We start from the raw sequence: 17,159 nt of genomic DNA on the forward strand, positions 1-17,159 counted from the left end.
GTGCACTCTCTGTTTCACATGCTCTCTGCTCGGCACTCTCTGCTACAGAAACTAGATTACGTTGTGTCTGTTGAGGAATACATTTGTGCTTCACATGTGCAATCTGTGTGAAAGACGACACTGAGTTAAGCAGTGTATCGGCTGGTGTAATATTAGCTTTATGGGGGAAAGGTTTGTAGTATTTTTCTAACATGTTTTGCAACATTAGGGTTTTGGTGTTGGCAAATTATTTATTTTAAAGCAAGTTGTGTTTTAGCTGTTTTCATTTTTGTATTTAAATTCAATATAAAAAATTTTATTAAGTTATCAGAACTGTGGTTTAATAAATAGGAAAAAAATTGAGATTTAGTACCATTTTCCTCATATTTCTATAAAATTAAATAAATCTCAAGTGACCACACTTTGGTACAAGGATATGAACATTGCACCGAATAAATCTTAACTTTGTCCAGTATGGATTTTAGTAATGACACAGGGATTTAGAAAACTAACTACCATGAGTAAATCCTATAACTCTGAAGAGCAAAAACAAAACATGTACTGTTGAGCTGTAAGACTGACACTGAATGGACATTAGCTTTGTCATACTGATTGTCGAGTTTGAGCTCAAGAAAAGAATTGAGTTTAACAAAACCGAACTGTTTTATTGCAAGAGCAATAAAAAGTGCATATGTCTATTAAAAGCATTATATGCATAGTTACTCTATGCTGAAAAAATATTGATATTTGGTTTCTTTAAAAAAAAAAAAAAACACCAAATAAAACTACAAAGACTTACAGGGTCTGTTTTATTAGCAGAAATAGCATGCTACTGCTCTGCTGCATGAAGCACATTCAGTGGTATTTCTCTAGCCGTTGTCATGTATAGCACCAGAAGTCATTACACTAATGATATGGTCATCATATATAGCACCAGAACTTCATAAAGATGACACCGTTTTAAGACAAGCAGAAAGAACCAAACAGAACCTCTCCACTGTTGTTTCTGTTGTTGTGCGTATGTGACGTCACGGAAGCAGTGCCTGTCTGCAGCCAGATTCTGTTGCCACAAGGAGTGCTATTTAGCGCTTCGCCTCAGAGACATTGTTTCCTTGTTATCCATTTTAACACAAACTTTTTTTTTAGTTGTTTTTTCTTTTTTTAATATATGTATAAACTTTACAATGATAGATTCAAATTCATTGTGATGCTAGTAAAGTCTCTGTCATTGCTTCTCTTGGCTTAGCACTTATAGGGGTCAACCTCTCCTGAATTCAGGACAGTGCTGTAAAAGTGAAGTACTCTCTTCAACTGTAGGGGAGCCCAGGAGCAAAAAATATAAAATTAAATTTCTGTATTTTGTTTACTTGTTTTTTTTTTTAAATTTCTTTAAAACACTCAATATATTAGCAAGTATAAAATTCTAACCTGAGGCATCCTATGTTTATATATTTTCTTTCAGATGTAACTGCCATCATCTTTGTGGTGGCCAGCAGTAGCTATAACATGGTCATCCGAGAAGACAATCAAACCAACCGCTTACAAGAAGCACTTAACCTCTTCAAAAACATCTGGAACAACAGGTGAATCTGCAGTTACTAGCAAATGCGCTCACAGTGTGTTATTAGACTGTCAGTAATCATTAATTCATAATTAACCTTTTCTGTTTCCCACATTCTCCTCAGATGGTTGCGAACTATCTCTGTAATTCTCTTCCTGAATAAGCAGGACCTCTTAGCAGAGAAGGTCTTGGCAGGAAAGTCAAAAATTGAGGAATATTTTCCAGAGTTTGCTCGCTACACCACACCGGATGACGGTGAGGCACAGTTGCACACACGCTCAGTAATATAATATGCACAGTATAATGTATGTCCACTAGAGGGAGTCTTTGAATTCCTTGCTTGAGTCTGATTGAACAGGAAGGAGGCTGTGTATTTATTTATTTATTTTTATTATGTTTTATTACATTGAAGGCAGTGTACACCCCTCCACACACTACATGAGAAAGCCGTTCCTATGAACCTTAGTTCAGTAAATATATTTTTGCCCCTGCTGTGGAAAATCATTTCTAATGCGCAGTATCCACGGTTCAGAAAATTATTTTTAGCACCATATTGAGTGATCCTGTGGATCATGCTTGTTAGTTTCCACCTGTGCAGTAGACACACAGTAACACTAGCAGTAGAGAACACAGTCCTGTCTGTAGACCCTAGAGACACATTGCTCTTCAGTAGTGATGTCAAAATAAAATGATCAAATTATACTTATATTTAAAAAGTGCACATTTCATTGTAGAAAGTGTGTATTTAAAAATGTGTGCAAGCCCTGTATTTTATCACTTGACAGCTACCAAAATTTGAGAAAGACCTATCATTGCTGGCATTAGAAAGAGTAAAATAATAGTTTAGTTATTAGTTTAGCTCACTGCACATGCATTCTGAAGAATGTAATTACAGTGGGATAGCACTGATATAGAGGTTTTATTCATAACTTATTCTTAGATATGTTAAATTATGCTGGTGTACACGTTTCAACACAATTTTTGCCATGAACCTGAGCTTAAAAATCACTGCTTTTCGGGGTCACTTTATATTGTAGAGTGCCCTCTAGTGGATTTAGGAGATACAACATTTGGCCTAGAAATGTTTTGTTTACTGTGGTAATGTAACTTGGTTATTTTCTTTGGGAGGAAAAAAGAAAAACCTCAATACTATTTACCAAAGAAAATATATTTTTAAAAATCCTTCAAGGGAAGTAGTCAACTTAGATTTCTGAGCCTAATAGGCAGCTCTCCTCTTCAGAATGCCATGCATAGCAAGTCAAAAAAACTGCAAAATTCAGCTTCTATCTTGTCTTAGAATTGTCAGTACACATTGTATCTTCTGCACTTGTTGATATTCCAGGATAGTAAAATAAGTCTTGAAGACTACTGATGATAATTTAATTACTAGATGTAAGCTGGTTCTCAAATCCTAGGCTGCAGACTAACTGGGATGTAGCTGTCCTCTGTTAAACCATTAAGGGCTTTCCCAAAGAAGTACCCTTCATATATAGAGAAATAATACAGCCTTAGTTATGAGAGATTTGGAGGATGCTTCCAAAATAGTCTTTTCGTCCTTCACAATTAATACTGGCAAGGGAGACACCATGATATGGAAGGTGGCGCACTCAAGGCGAGGCTCAGCCGTTGCACTCTGGTTGTGCTGACCCTTGCGAATTCTCCAAATGTGGGAATCTTAACTGCAAAATGTCTGGTAGTCTGGGACTGTTCATGTTTTCCCCTGACAGTTTTAGCAGGACAGACATGACTTAGTGGTTAGAGGAGCAGGTTTTCAGTTCGATCCCCTTGACTGGCAATAGAAATCTATGGCTGGGGAAAAACAAAACCCCACACACAATTTCACAGAGGAATAAGTACACAAACCTTAGTGGAAACCAACCAAAAGATTTCACACCTTATCCTTGGAAGTGTTATTGTAACAACAGTTTTCTCTTCCTTCAGCATCCCCTGAGGCAGGAGAGGATCCACGAGTCACAAGGGCGAAATACTTTATCCGGGATGAATTCCTGGTGAGTTAATGTGAACTAAACTCTGCAACAGTATTGAATGTGTATACTCATTATATTTTAATAACCTTTTCCCACATTAAACAAAAGTGTTTTGACTGAACAAATTTAAAGGACATTTCTGAACTCTCTACTCCACCAAATTTAACTGTAAAACCTACTCCAACAGAGGAAATCTGACTAGCACATCGACTTGGAGCTATCAAAGAGTGTTCTTTGGACAAGGCTGCTTTCTTTCTATTTTGTGTTTTTTAGCACTAACAAAAACACACAAAAATTAGGCTATGGTTATCATAATAGTGTAGCATTTTGTTAATCTTACTTGTATTGTTTACAGTTAATATATTTTGCCATATTAAATGGTAAATATAGGTTTAAAAGAAGATTGAAAGGAAAAAATGTTCCAAACAGCTGTTAAAAATTAGAATTAAAAGTGAATGCTAAATAAAAAGGATGCTATATTACTGAAATTAAATGATTAAGTGAATAATACCATAAGAAACATTACCATTTTTTTTAAAAATGCCTAATACTTGATACTTTGTGTATCCTTTGCTGATATTGCGCACACATGCATAAATTTTAACACTAATGAATCAATAGTATGTTTATTATATCAAGAAATTGAGATTAAATTACGTTAATGTCAGCATGTTTTGATACACATCCATCATTATTAGGTGTACCCCTAAGGGTACGTGTGCTGCAGGTTGGCAACATTGTGCCACAGACTTGGCATGTTAAATCTGTTTCTGCTGAACAAGAACAGTACTGACATTTAGATTTTGTGTTGATCAAATTATGCACCGTTTCCTTCATCACATTGTCTTCTCTCTGCTCTCATCATCAGAGGATCAGCACAGCGAGTGGAGACGGCAGGCACTACTGTTACCCACACTTTACCTGCGCAGTAGACACGGAGAACATCCGCCGTGTCTTTAACGACTGTCGCGACATCATCCAGAGGATGCACCTCCGTCAGTACGAGCTCTTGTGATTGGAGGATCTTCTTAACCGACAGACTTTAAAAGCCCTTGTGATTGAAGGAGGTTGCGAGTGATGGATTGCCTAAGAGCTGATGGTCTAAAGGGAGAGGATGTGACTCACTCTCATTACCTGCTGACCTGCTCTTATGCTGGGCCCCTTATACATACATACATACATACATACATACATACATAGACACATACATACACACATAGACACTGTTGCCCAGGAGAGCCATGCTGTCAGGGGACCAAAAAACAAAACAAACAAACAAAAAAAAACCCAACCAAAAACAATTTAAATAAAAATAAGTTGCAGCATCCATTTGACGCAGCAGCCCCATTTCTAGACAGTTGACTGCACGCATATGGACCTTGAGACAAAGTTCATTCATATCATTTGCACAAGTAGATGCAACACACAGGCGCGTAGCCACAATAGCTCTACCTGACATTTAACACCAAAAAAAAGGAAAAAAAAAAAAAAAAAAAAAGTATACACCTGCAAAAACATAGCTCACAATTTCTCATTTTTCCTTCTCGTATATGCTCGCCCACCGGTCAGGGTGTGTGCTAAAATCGCGTACAGTGCTCACACACATATACACACACACACAACACACAACACACAGCTAAACCCCGGCAGTACTGTTGACGGCTGATTTGTGATGACCCTACCCTGGTCCTGTATCACATGACTGTGCCTGGCTGTTTCTGATTGGCTGGATCTGCTTGGTTGCCACCGATTGGCTTATCTGTTCGCCTCCTCTCTTACAAAGACTTGGTTGCTCACTGAATTGTGAGAGAGCAGGACAGACTGCAGTAAACAAGAGGGACAAAATTGAGACTTGGTTGCGTGAGACTTGTTAAGGTGCTTTCGGAATGATGAACTCGAACATTGGAATGATCACAGCTCTCCACTCCGCATCCCCACTACCTTCTTTGATCATCTAATTTAATGCAAATAATTTGATTGACAGCACTCTTGCCTCTGGAAAAAAAATATCTAGTAAGAAAAAAAAAAGAGGGAAAGAAGACTTTGCCAATGGAACACTGCTCCCTTCTGCCATATTTCTTTTGGGTCCCTCTTATCATCCTTCTAGTCCTCCTTTTCCGACTCTTGTTTCTCTCAATCTTTTCCTCTTTCTCCTTCTCCCTCGCTTTCTCTCTCACTTCCTCTCATTCCTCTTCCCTGTATCTCTCTCTATCTGTGTCTCTATTTTACTGCTGGACTATTATTCTTGTACAGACTGTAAAATGTATTATTTTGTACTTTATTGAAAAAAAAACTTGTAGAAGATCCCTGTGCCTTGATCACATCACTGCGTGTAAAAAAGGAAAAAAAAAAAAAAGAAAAAAAAAAAAGAACAAAAAAAGAGCTAAAGGCGTAAGGTATGTCTCTGCGCTGTAACGCTTGGCCTCTTAGCCACCCTTCCCATGGGGAATCAGTTGACCATCCTGAGCGTCTCTCTCTTGATCTCTCTCTCTCTCCCCCACTCTCTCTCTCTTGCTCTCTCTCCCCCACTCTTTCTCTCTCCGTTTTTTCTCTTCCTCCATGCCGCTGCTCCTCTCATGTTGTGTTACAACTTGTTTTACATCCATATTCCCCCCAAAAGAGAGAAATAATTAGAACAAATATGGATGTATAAACAAACTTTGATTTTTCAGCTTTAATAGAATCAAGGAAACATCATCCATTTGTGCACTTCATGTTACTGTGCATTACTGCAACTGCAATCCTGTTCCTGGGGAGGAGGGGCAGGGAGTTTCCTTACTGTTTTATTTCAGTTTTAGCTTTAAGGTTAAAGGGGATGAGGGGAGGGGTGTCCAAATGCAAAACCTGGCTTGTTTCTACATTAATTTCATTTTTTTCCTAACTAAAGAAGAAACAAAAATAATCCTGTTTTGAGTCATTCTTGACTGTGTCTCAGAGGGGAGTTACACTTCATGCAGTCGTTCAGTATTCAAGCCCTAAGAAGGTATGGCTGATTTGATTCACATATACACTGATCAGCCATAACAATAAAACCACCTCCTTGTTTCTACAATTATGTCTATTTTTCTCCACTTCACTGACCATACACGTTCACTTTAGCTTCTTTTTTTTCTGATAATGGAAGGTACTGCCCTGGTGGTTTTTCTGCACAGGCACGGTTCGGCACAGAATACTTACAAACCCAGCTAACCAGACTCAGACAGTGTTCTGTGGGAGGGCTTAAATGACATAAGGATATGCTGATTGGATCTTTAAGTCTTTAAAAGAAGTTATTCTTCAGCACATTTATTTATTCATTTATTTTGTAGTTGAGCGGAAAGTACAACCTCTCCATATGTTTTTAAAAATGTGTATCATTAAGACATGCAAGTAGCTATAACATACCTCGTCCTCCACAAATCCTCCAAGCTTTCATAGGTAAGCCCCTTCTTTTCGCCACCTTCGTTTGCAGTACTTACTGAGTGTAATGTTAGTCTGCAAAAAGCACATCATTCTCTGATTTAGTCATAGAAAAATAAACCGTAACCTGGGCCTAGTTGTCCAGAATCTTTTGGCCCTGCAGTTGGAAAGATTGTTATAGTCCAACAATTAGACTACCCGTTGTTCTGCATACGTTTTAGGCCCTGTTCTACCATCCCCAGGAACACCATAGAACAGGTGTTATTTGGGTGATGGATCGTTCTCAGCACTGCACTGACATAGTGGTGGTGAATTAAGCCCAATTCCATTTCTTTCTTTTTACCCCTAACCATTCATTTCTAGTGTCACTTTCTCTACGCAAGGGGGGCACCCCGTTAAAGAGTCTGATGAATCAGCAGCAGCACTGCCAGTCTGCAGTGATATCAGAGGAGGGCTTCTGGGCTTTAGTTAAATTAAGGGCATCAAACTCCTTCAGAGGCTTTCGACACATTTTTTATCACCCACTCGTGACTCTTCTATGACGTGAAGTTTATTATTCTGTAGAATTTTCTTTAAAGCTTTCAATTCCATAAATAAAAATATATTGCTGTAGCCTCAGAATGTAATTGCTTCACCTTTTAAGGTGGAACAGTAAACTTACTGCACTACAGAGACAGGAGCATGCTCCTAGTGATGTTGAATGCTTTTGTAGTTAAGGGTCATATTACACAAGTGCTCCTCACCGCAGAACCACAAATCCACAGGGTGATGTCAGACCGCATCCAACTCCGTGGGGGGTTGGGGTAAAGTTTAGGTTTAGGTTGTACCTCCTACTGGGAGGAGTCAGTTTTAGTATAATCAAATGAAAACAATGAGGGAGGAGCTTAATCACATCAATTACTTTCCTATGGATTTCTGCTTCTGCAGCACTAGCCTTCGCATACAATTTAAATTAAACTTTAAAACAAAGGTAATACACGAGGTATCCTAGATTTTAAACTGAGTATACGTGTATAGGATTCCAGAGGAATTAATATTGCTTTGTTTGGAGTGTGCCTCCCAAAAATCAGTTTCAAGGTCCATGAAACCCTAACCATTAACCCTACCCCTCTATCCCAACAAGAACACCCTACCCTTAGGCAAAATGGGCAGATTAGTTAAGTGGTAGAGATGAGATAAAATGGAATTGACACACAGTGTGTGTTGTGCTGGTAAGTGTGGATCAGACAAGGCAGTGCTGCAAGAGTTTATGAACACTTCCGCACATTGTCCACTATTAGAGACACCTGCCTTGTTGGTCCACCTTGTAGGTGTAAAGCCAGAGACCAAAGGTCATTTGTTGCTGCACAGTTTGTGTTGGTCGTCCTCTAGTCCTTCAGTGGTACTGAGTGGTTTAAAAATTCCAGTAGCACTGCTTTGTCTGAGCCACTTGGACCAGTGCAATGCCAGTGTCTCTGCAGCCCTGAGAATGCTGTCTGTAATTGTAGAACTTTAAAGAGAACCTCTGTGGCCAGTGAGTGTAGAAACGAGGTGGAATTACTTATATGGCTGATCATGTGTGTGTACATAAGTTTGTGGGAAGCATCCTGTGTCCACTGATGAGGAACTAGATGATGACCAACGTAAACTGTAGCAACATCTGTGCTACTGTCTGCATCTACAAGGTGGAAAAACAAAGGAGGTGTTTTTAATAATGTGGACGGTGACAGGGCACAGTGTTTAAAACCTCCAGCATAGCTCTGCTGTGCCTGATCCACTAGTACCAGAGCAACAAACACTTGCGCATCACAACTCAGCCTGCCCTGTGGAGGTCCTGACCATATGAAGAACTCGGTGAAAGGTGGTTAACAAGTGTGTAGTGCAATGGAGTGCACCCGTATGCTAAGTGGAGCTGATAAAATAGATGTCTATGCGCACGTATATCTCAATCAACAATAACAGTATGATCAACACCTAGTTTCTACACTTACTGTCACTTACTACACTACAATTCTGAAATTCTGCAATTGCAGAGTGTAGTTCACATGTCACACTGCATACATTATTTGCCCAGAACCACCGAAGGGAGAAAAAAAACGAGATCTGGGAATATGTTTGTATACACACACACATCAGATTTGAGTGTATGGCAAATGGAGTGGCACTATTTGACACTAAATGGGGATATAATGTGGGAAGGTATGTAACCCTTTCCAAGTATGGCACCACATTCAATATATTTTTTTAAAATGTTTCAATGTACCTCACATGATAAATTCTCTTATTCTATTATTGGCATTTTTCGAGATCCAGTAGAGGAAATACAGGTGCATCTCAATAAATTAGAATATCATCAGAGTTAATTTATTTCAGTAATCCACTTCAAATGTCAAACTCATATATAGATACATTAAAGACAGAGTGAGATGAAAATCCAAAAGTAATCATCTCAGAAAATTAGAATAATCAACACAAAACGCCTGCAATGGTTTCCTAAGCCTTTAAAATGGTGTCTTAGTCTGGTTCAGTTGGCTACACAATCATGGGGAAAAAGGTGCCCAAGCAACAGTGATAACCATAGCCTTGAAAGGATTGTCAAGAAAAGGTAATTCCAAAAATTTTAATATTTTCCAAAAATATTAAAATCAATATTTTCTATTGGTCTTATGTAATATTCTAATTTCTAATTTTATCAGAGATAATGACTTCTGGGTTTTCATTGGCTGTAAGCCATAATCATCAATATAAAAGAAATAAACACTTGAAATAGAGTTACATTTTTAATTGAATTACTGAAGTAAATTGACTTTTTAATGATATCCTAATTTATTGAGATGCACCTGTATATGGTATTACCTGGTAATTTTCATTGTTAATCCAAATGCCAGCGCTGAATGTCAAAAAATGCTAATTGGTTGTTAGCTCAAAGGGTGTGTTTACAGATCTTATCAAGCTGTTGGATTTGGTTATTTGAAAGAAAACGTGGCTCCAACAAGAAAGTCATTGACTGAAAGAGTAAATAAGGTCACGGTGACCTATAGAGGTAGTAATGTAGTGTGTGACACTGGGTGATAGTGATATTACAGTGATGAATGAAGCAGGACTCTGCAGTAGCCAAAGAGGTGATGCTGGAAATTTTGTCTGGTGACATTCAAATGAAACAAACATGGCTGCCTGAAGGAAACATTCGAATTTCCCCACTCATTATGTTATGATATGTTGGGTAAAAAACCTGTCTTAAAAATAAAAATACCCCTCCCCCCTCAGTGAAAAAGCAACATCCTGCAAAGTTAATCTGTAATATATTTATGTTTTATTAAATGTATTTATTAGGCTGTTATTTTATTTGGATAATTTGCTTATATTTGTCTTCTTGATCAGTAAAAAAAATATGCCATTAAGTCAGCTACCAAATTTATTATAATGTTACTATTTTCTAAACGTGGTGATGCCATAATTTTATTTTTAAATTTATGTCCCAAAGAGTACTTCATGATTATGTGCTTCAACTTATGCCAACCACTAGATGGTAGCAATCTCTAAGTTGTTGAGGTTTGTCCACAACAATCCATTTATGGTCATGGTGATGTAGAAGTACTTTTCTCAATGCATTAGTTCAAATACATTTACAGAATGCTGGCTGGTCCGTCATAGCCGTGGTTTTATTATTGAAAATGCTATTTTGAATTAATTTAAAATTAATTTAAAGTATTGTTTAAAGTGGAAATTCAGCGTACAGTAATTTGAGATATAAACCAAGTATTTCAGAGTGATTTGAGGTAAATCAAAACAAATGTGTTTGTATAACGCTTTTTACAACTGATCTTGTCACAAAGCAGCTTCACAAAATTTCTGTAAGACAGTTTTGACGTGAAATGTAAAAAATTAAAGAATGTAAAATATATTTTTAAAAATCCCCAGGTGAATAAGCCAAGGGCGACAGTGACAAGGAAAAACCCCCTCAGCTGAGGAAGAAACCTTGGGAGGAACCAAGGGTTACAAAGGGGGACCTAGCCCCCTCTGGTCAATCTACTGGTGATAATAGTTAGGAGTCTGTGAAAACTTCAGTGTAGGGACAGCTTCAAGGCACTTGGTGGTTGCTGGAGCGTGGGCAGCTGGTCTGAAGCGTGGAGGAGGATCTCAACTGTCATCCATCAGTGTCCAGCCGGACAGGTGGGCGGTCGTTTACTCGGAAAAAGGTAAAGGGATGGAATTAGTTTTAATGTGAACATTTCTAGGACCACTGTCACGCTCCACAGTCAACAAACCTGAGTTATCGCGTGAAGATGCAGGACGACACCAGCGTCTCAGTTTACTATAATTCCCTGTGTCCATGGACCCCCTGGATCCGCCGCCTTTATCGATAGGGGAGCATTAGCTACCAAAAGGTAAACGAAGCAAATGAGTTTTTAGCCCAGATTTGAAGATTGCGACTGTGTCTGAGTCCCGAACATTTTCTGGAAGATCATTCCAGAGTTTGGGGGCTTCATAAGAAAAAGCTCTTCCCCCAGCTGAGGCCTTCTGAATTCTGGGAACTATTAAAAGTCCAGTACTCTGTGATCTGAGTAAATATATCCTTCAAATCTTTAACAGTGTAAGACGTTTTCAGAGACAAAAGCGAATTTAGTGAAGATTCTTTGGCAAGCAAGGATGGCAAAGTCCACAAGGTAAGTTAAATCTGTCAAAGATATATTAATCCGTATAACGAATACATTTCAAGCAAAGGGTATTTTGCCCAATAAGAGGATGACTGCTGCCACCTGCTGTCGTATTTTGGTATTATATATAAAACGTGCCTCTTGCTCTGCTCAGTTTTGCTTCTGTTGTGTGCATTTGATGTTAGATGCTCCAGAATTACTTTGTTGTATCTTAGAAATTAAGGGCTGTATGTTCTTAATTTTGTATTGATTATTAATATCGCACTTTTAAGTAGAATATATTCTGTAATATGAACATTTATCGTTTACTTCCTCTTAGCTAAACTTAAATTAGCATGGAAAATTTAGCAACGTGTGGGTGTGTGATAAGTTCTATTTCTCTGTCAGTTTTATAATGTTAAAACAAAGAATGAACAAAAGTAGGAAAGAAATAGAATAAGCAGGGATTTACGGTGTCCGAACGTCAGGTTAACACAAGAAAAAGCGCAACACTCCATCATCAACACAGTTCAGCTAAAAAGTGACACATTATTAACATCTTTATACTACATAGAATTTGCAAGAAATTAATTAGTGTTGATAGTTTACTGTAAGGAAGATATGGAGATTTCATATTATTAAGCATTGATAAATAAAATTTCTTTTTATAAATATTAAAATAGGTCTTTAGCTTGATATAAATAGAAATAAAAGAATAAAACACAAAATTATTATGCACTTAAATTTATTGGCTTTAAAATGATTCATAGACCTATTATTTTATTCTTATACCTACTATATACTTGTTAAAGTTTTTAATCACAGGTGTAGTGTTAAACATTGTCTTCATCGTAACCAAAGTAGGTATATTTAACATTTTTCATACCTTTCATGCCTTTACACAAGATTCTGTACCGAGTTATTGTTTTGAAAGTTTCATACAGACAATGGTATAACAGTCATTGCTTTGTCTTACTGCATGTTCTGCTTTTTGCCAGTTTACAGCCAAGCGACCTGTGTAGTGCTGCTGCGGTCAGAGTGCTGATGACGCAAGGGCCTCTCTCAGACACAGCAGACACTAGATAACCAGTTTAAACTGAATTAAGCATGCACGGGTCTATATAGGAATAATTGTCCACCACCCATTTGTATTTATGCTGTTGTCTTTAGCCCCAAATTATTTTATCTCTAAACAAAATTACAGTGATTCAGACCTCAGTGACCTCAAAGCTGGTTATGTGCATGCATTTGAAATGGGGTGTTTTATTTTCACTCTTGTGAATTTAAATATGAAAAGCATAAAATTAAACCAATTTGTCCTGTATAGTAATAGTAAACGATCTTGGAGAATTTAAAATATATATTCAGATTATTTTGAGAAGAATTTTCTTTGTTGCCTACAGAAGCCTGTTTGTGGGAATTGAAAACTATATCCTGCAATTTAGTATCATAATAATTAGAAAGTCTTATGACTAGCTACATCATAAGCACAAATTATATCACACTGATAGCGGTATATTACATTGTAATATTGAAATATTACAATATTACAATATTTTCTGCAAATTGAAATATTCTTAAGATTTAGGAGCATAATAATGACTTACTAGGGTGGCACAGTGGCACAGCAGGTAGTGTTGCAGTCACACAGCTCCAGGGGCCTGGAGGTTGTGGGTTCGATTCCCGCTCCAGGTGACTGTCTGTGAGGAGTTGGAGTGTTCTCCCCGTGTCCATGTGTGTTTCTCCGGGTGCTCCGGTTTCCTCCCACAGTCCAAAAACATAAGTTGGTAGGTGGATTGGTGACTCTAAAGTGTCCGTAGGTGTGAGGTTGTGTGTGTTGCCCTGTGAAGCACTGGCGCCCCCTCCAGGGTGTATTCTTGCCTTGCACCCAATGATTCCAGGTAGGCTCTGGACCCACCGCGACTCTGAATTGGACAAGGGTTACAGATAATGAATGAATGAATAATGACTTACTATCACATATTCACTATTCTCACTATTAACGGAGCCCATTATTGAAGCCAGTTTTATGTATGTGTTACTGAGAACTAGTAAGGAATTTTCTCGTTATTTCAAATTACAAAATAGTTACAATTTTTTTCTTTCAAGTGACAGAAACAAGCTTCAATACCATTCATAATACAGCCAGTCCAAATAAATAAATAAATAATAAAGATCATACCAATTAGAATGTTATGCAGTTATGTTGTGGTTGATGTCCAATTTGTATGCCAGAAAACACAAAAAAAATGTTCAGGCTGGGGATAATTGACAGTTAGATGATAAATTGAATCAGTTTTTCAGATCATTCTTTTTTTCCATTGCTTTTATTGGGCTCCAGAAGTGATTAGTGCAGTCTGGAGTAGAGATGAATGGATCTCTAATTTGCAGTAATTTCCATCTGTTGTTTCCCAAAAGCAGGTCCCCATTGACAAAAGATTGCACTCTGATGCAATGATTTTCTCTTTTCCTGATGAAGCTCTCTCCATTGTGGAGAATGGGGCACAACTGATCACTTTTTTTTTGTAAAATAATTGAAATGTAATTTTAAAGAATTGAAGCAAACTCCATATCCATGATGCAAATTAAATTTTAAACATTGTTTCAAGAACTCACTTTTTATGAACATTTCAGCTGAAATCAGGCACTAAATACAAAAGTCTGTGTAGCTAATCCAAACTCATTAAATTAATGTGCACCTGCCTCAGAGGTTCCCATTTTGCGTTTAAGCTTTTCTATTGAAATTATACAAGTTTGTGCTCAGTGAAACATCAGTGTAGACCAGGGCCGTCACTAGAGATTAATGATTAGGGAGGCTAAGGTTTAACCAGGGTGGGTCTGGGGTAATAGCAGCACATTTCTTTGATCAGGTACAGGTTAAGCAAAGCCACAAGGATCTAAGATAACATTAGTTCTATCTAAAGCAGAACTGTAGTTCCCAGTGTTTCAGCTCTGACCTGCTGCTCTCAGAAACAAACTGCTGTAGGGGTGACTGTGATTCTATTGGCTTCACACTGAATGATGGACAGATAACTCTGGCTGCTGATTGGCTAAATAAGGGTGACAACCAATGAAAAGCATGTTCTTTGTTAGGGGTGGGGGTGGGGGTCTATGTACACTATAAATTAGTACACTACATTATAGTTAATGTACTGTATTACTGTACCACATTATAATATTTTATTGATACATCTTGCAGTTACTAGTTCATCCACTAGAGGTCCCTTCCTTTGCAGTTTCCCAGTTGAGCATAATGTCCAAACAACTCAAACATACTCAACATAATGTCCAACAAACAAGCTCACATTGGCATTAAAGGAACATTAGGTAAGATTTGGGTTTTTTGCTCTTGGGGCTCCCCCTAGTGTAATTCATTTTTAAAGCACAGTACTGGAATAAATGGGGAACGAGAGTATGTGTTTTCCTACCCTGATACAAAAGTTACATAGTGTCATTTCTGCAGTGCTGAGCGCAGAGAAGCAATGACAGAGCCTCTGTTCTTTGTATTACAGGTCAGTGAAGTGTCACAATGTGTTTGAAACTTTAATTGTAAGGCAAAAATATTACATTGTGTAATATTGTGTAAAACTATGCTGTAATTGTACTTTAAATGTACAGGTTCAAAATCATTTTTCATTTCATTGACGTGTACCCCTGGGTCTCCTTCTCCAGTTGGTCATGCCTGATGTACTTCCAGTGGGATCCGAACCACCTCAGCTGACTCCTCTCAATACGAAGTAGCAGCGACTCTACTCTATGCTACTTCCTAATCACTGAGCTTCTCACCCAATCATGGAAAGTATGGCCGGCAACTCGTGAGAGGAAACTCATTTCTGCAATCTCGTTCTTTCAGTCATTGCCCAGAGCTCATGATCATTGGTGAGAGTGGGTATGTAGATTGACTGGTAAATTGAGAGCTTTGAGTTATGGCTCAGCTCTCTCTTCACCACAATGGTCTGGTACAGTGATCACATTACTTCAGGTGCTGCACCTAACCTACGGTCAATCTCATGATCTCTTTTCCCATCACTTGTAAACAAGATCCAGAAGATCCACAAGATACATGAACTCCTTCACTTGGGGTAGGTTCATACCTGAAGGGAGTATCCCATCTATTTCCGGATGATAACCATGGCCTCAGACTTGGAGGTGCTGATCCGTATACCGTCCGCTTCACACTTGGCTGCAAACTTCTCAAGTGAACGCCAGAGGCCTCCATGCGAGGAATTCAGAAGAACCACATCATCTGCAAATAGCATAGATGCCGCCTGATAAACCCCTCAACGGAAGCCCTCCTGTCCCAGGCTATGCCTCGTCACCCTGTCCATGAATATCAGGAACAAGAGTGGAGACAAGGCACAGCCTTGACGGAGTCCAATGCCCACATTGGACAAGCTTGATTTACTGCCAAGGATGCGAACACAACTCAAACTCTGAGAGTATAAGGTCTGTATGGCTTGCTGCAGCAACCCAGGCACTCCAGATGCAGCTCCTCCCACAGAATCTCTCCGGGAACCTTTTCTAAGTCCACAAAGCATGTGTAGAGTGAAGTAGCAAACTCCCATGCCCCCTCCATCATCTGTGATAAAGTAAAGGGTTGGTTTATAGTTCCATGGCTTTGAGGAAATCCACATTATTGCTCCAAAATCCTTGGTTTGACTATCGGACAGATTCTCCTTTCCAGCACCCTGGCATAGACTTTCCAAGGGAGACTGAGAAGTGTGATGCCCCGATAATTGGCACACATTCTCCGGTCCCCCTTTTAAATATAGGAACCACCACATCCAATTTGGCAATCCAAAGGCACCCAAGGTCTATGCAATATTGCAGAGGTGTGTCAACCAAGAGGGCCTTCAGTAATTCTGAGCGAGTCTTATCCACTCCGGGGGCTTTGCCACTACGTAGCATTTTAACCACTTCAGTGGCTTCAGCCAAGGAAATGGAATCTGACACCCCAGACACATCTGGCCCTACCTCCCACGTGGGAGGCATGTCTCTCGGGTTTAGGAGTTCCTCAAATTACTCCTTCCAACACCCAACAATACGAGTTTCACCATCCTTATTGAGCACAGCTTGGACAGTTTCCCTCCTCCCCCTCCTGAGCTGACTTAATGTTTTCCAGAACCTCTTTGAACCCAACCGGAAGTCATTTTCCATAGCCTCTCCAAAGTTCTACCATGCTCTGGATTTTGCTTCCTTTATCACCTGGCAGTACCCAACCACAGAATCTAGTCAGACAGGCTCGAAAAAGCCCTCTCTTCTGCTTGAGAGTTCCCTCACCCCTGGTGTCCACCCATGGGTTCTTGTGTTGCCACCATAACAGGTTTTTGAAGACAGCTTTATGCAGCCGATGGCACAATGGGAGTCAGGATCCATTCAAATTACATTCCACTACCTCCTCTGGAACATGTGAGAAGTTCTCTCTGAGGTGATAGTTGAAATCTTTCCGGAGTCCTCTGCCAGCCTTTCCCAACACACCCTCACTAAAGGTTTGGTCTGTCCAGCAGCTTTCCCAGCCATCAGATCCAACTCACCACCAGATGGCGATCAGTTGACAGCTCAGCCCCTCTCTTGAACCAAGTGTCCAAAACATATGGCCATACATCAGAAGGCACA

General features: G+C 39.0%; 1 protein-coding gene and 1 non-coding gene across 2 annotated transcripts in view; both read left to right on the forward strand.

Moving 5' to 3' along the window:
- The window catches only part of LOC136665741 (guanine nucleotide-binding protein G(s) subunit alpha), a 32,377-nt gene extending 24,987 nt beyond the window's left edge, over positions 1–7,390 (forward strand). The window contains exons 9-12 of the mRNA XM_066643446.1: positions 1,442–1,562; positions 1,665–1,795; positions 3,482–3,549; positions 4,397–7,390. Of these exons, the coding sequence (XP_066499543.1) occupies positions 1,442–1,562; positions 1,665–1,795; positions 3,482–3,549; positions 4,397–4,543 (467 nt within the window). The 3' untranslated portion in view covers positions 4,544–7,390. The remainder of the gene's footprint in view (positions 1–1,441; positions 1,563–1,664; positions 1,796–3,481; positions 3,550–4,396) is intronic.
- Positions 3,107–3,264, forward strand: LOC136666650 (U1 spliceosomal RNA). Its single transcript, XR_010795409.1, has one exon. It is a non-coding gene; the product is annotated as a U1 spliceosomal RNA (small nuclear RNA).
- Positions 7,391–17,159: the final 9,769 nt, after the last annotated feature.

The sequence above is a fragment of the Hoplias malabaricus genome, chromosome 14 (assembly GCF_029633855.1).
Source record: "Hoplias malabaricus isolate fHopMal1 chromosome 14, fHopMal1.hap1, whole genome shotgun sequence".
NCBI lineage: Eukaryota > Metazoa > Chordata > Actinopteri > Characiformes > Erythrinidae > Hoplias > Hoplias malabaricus.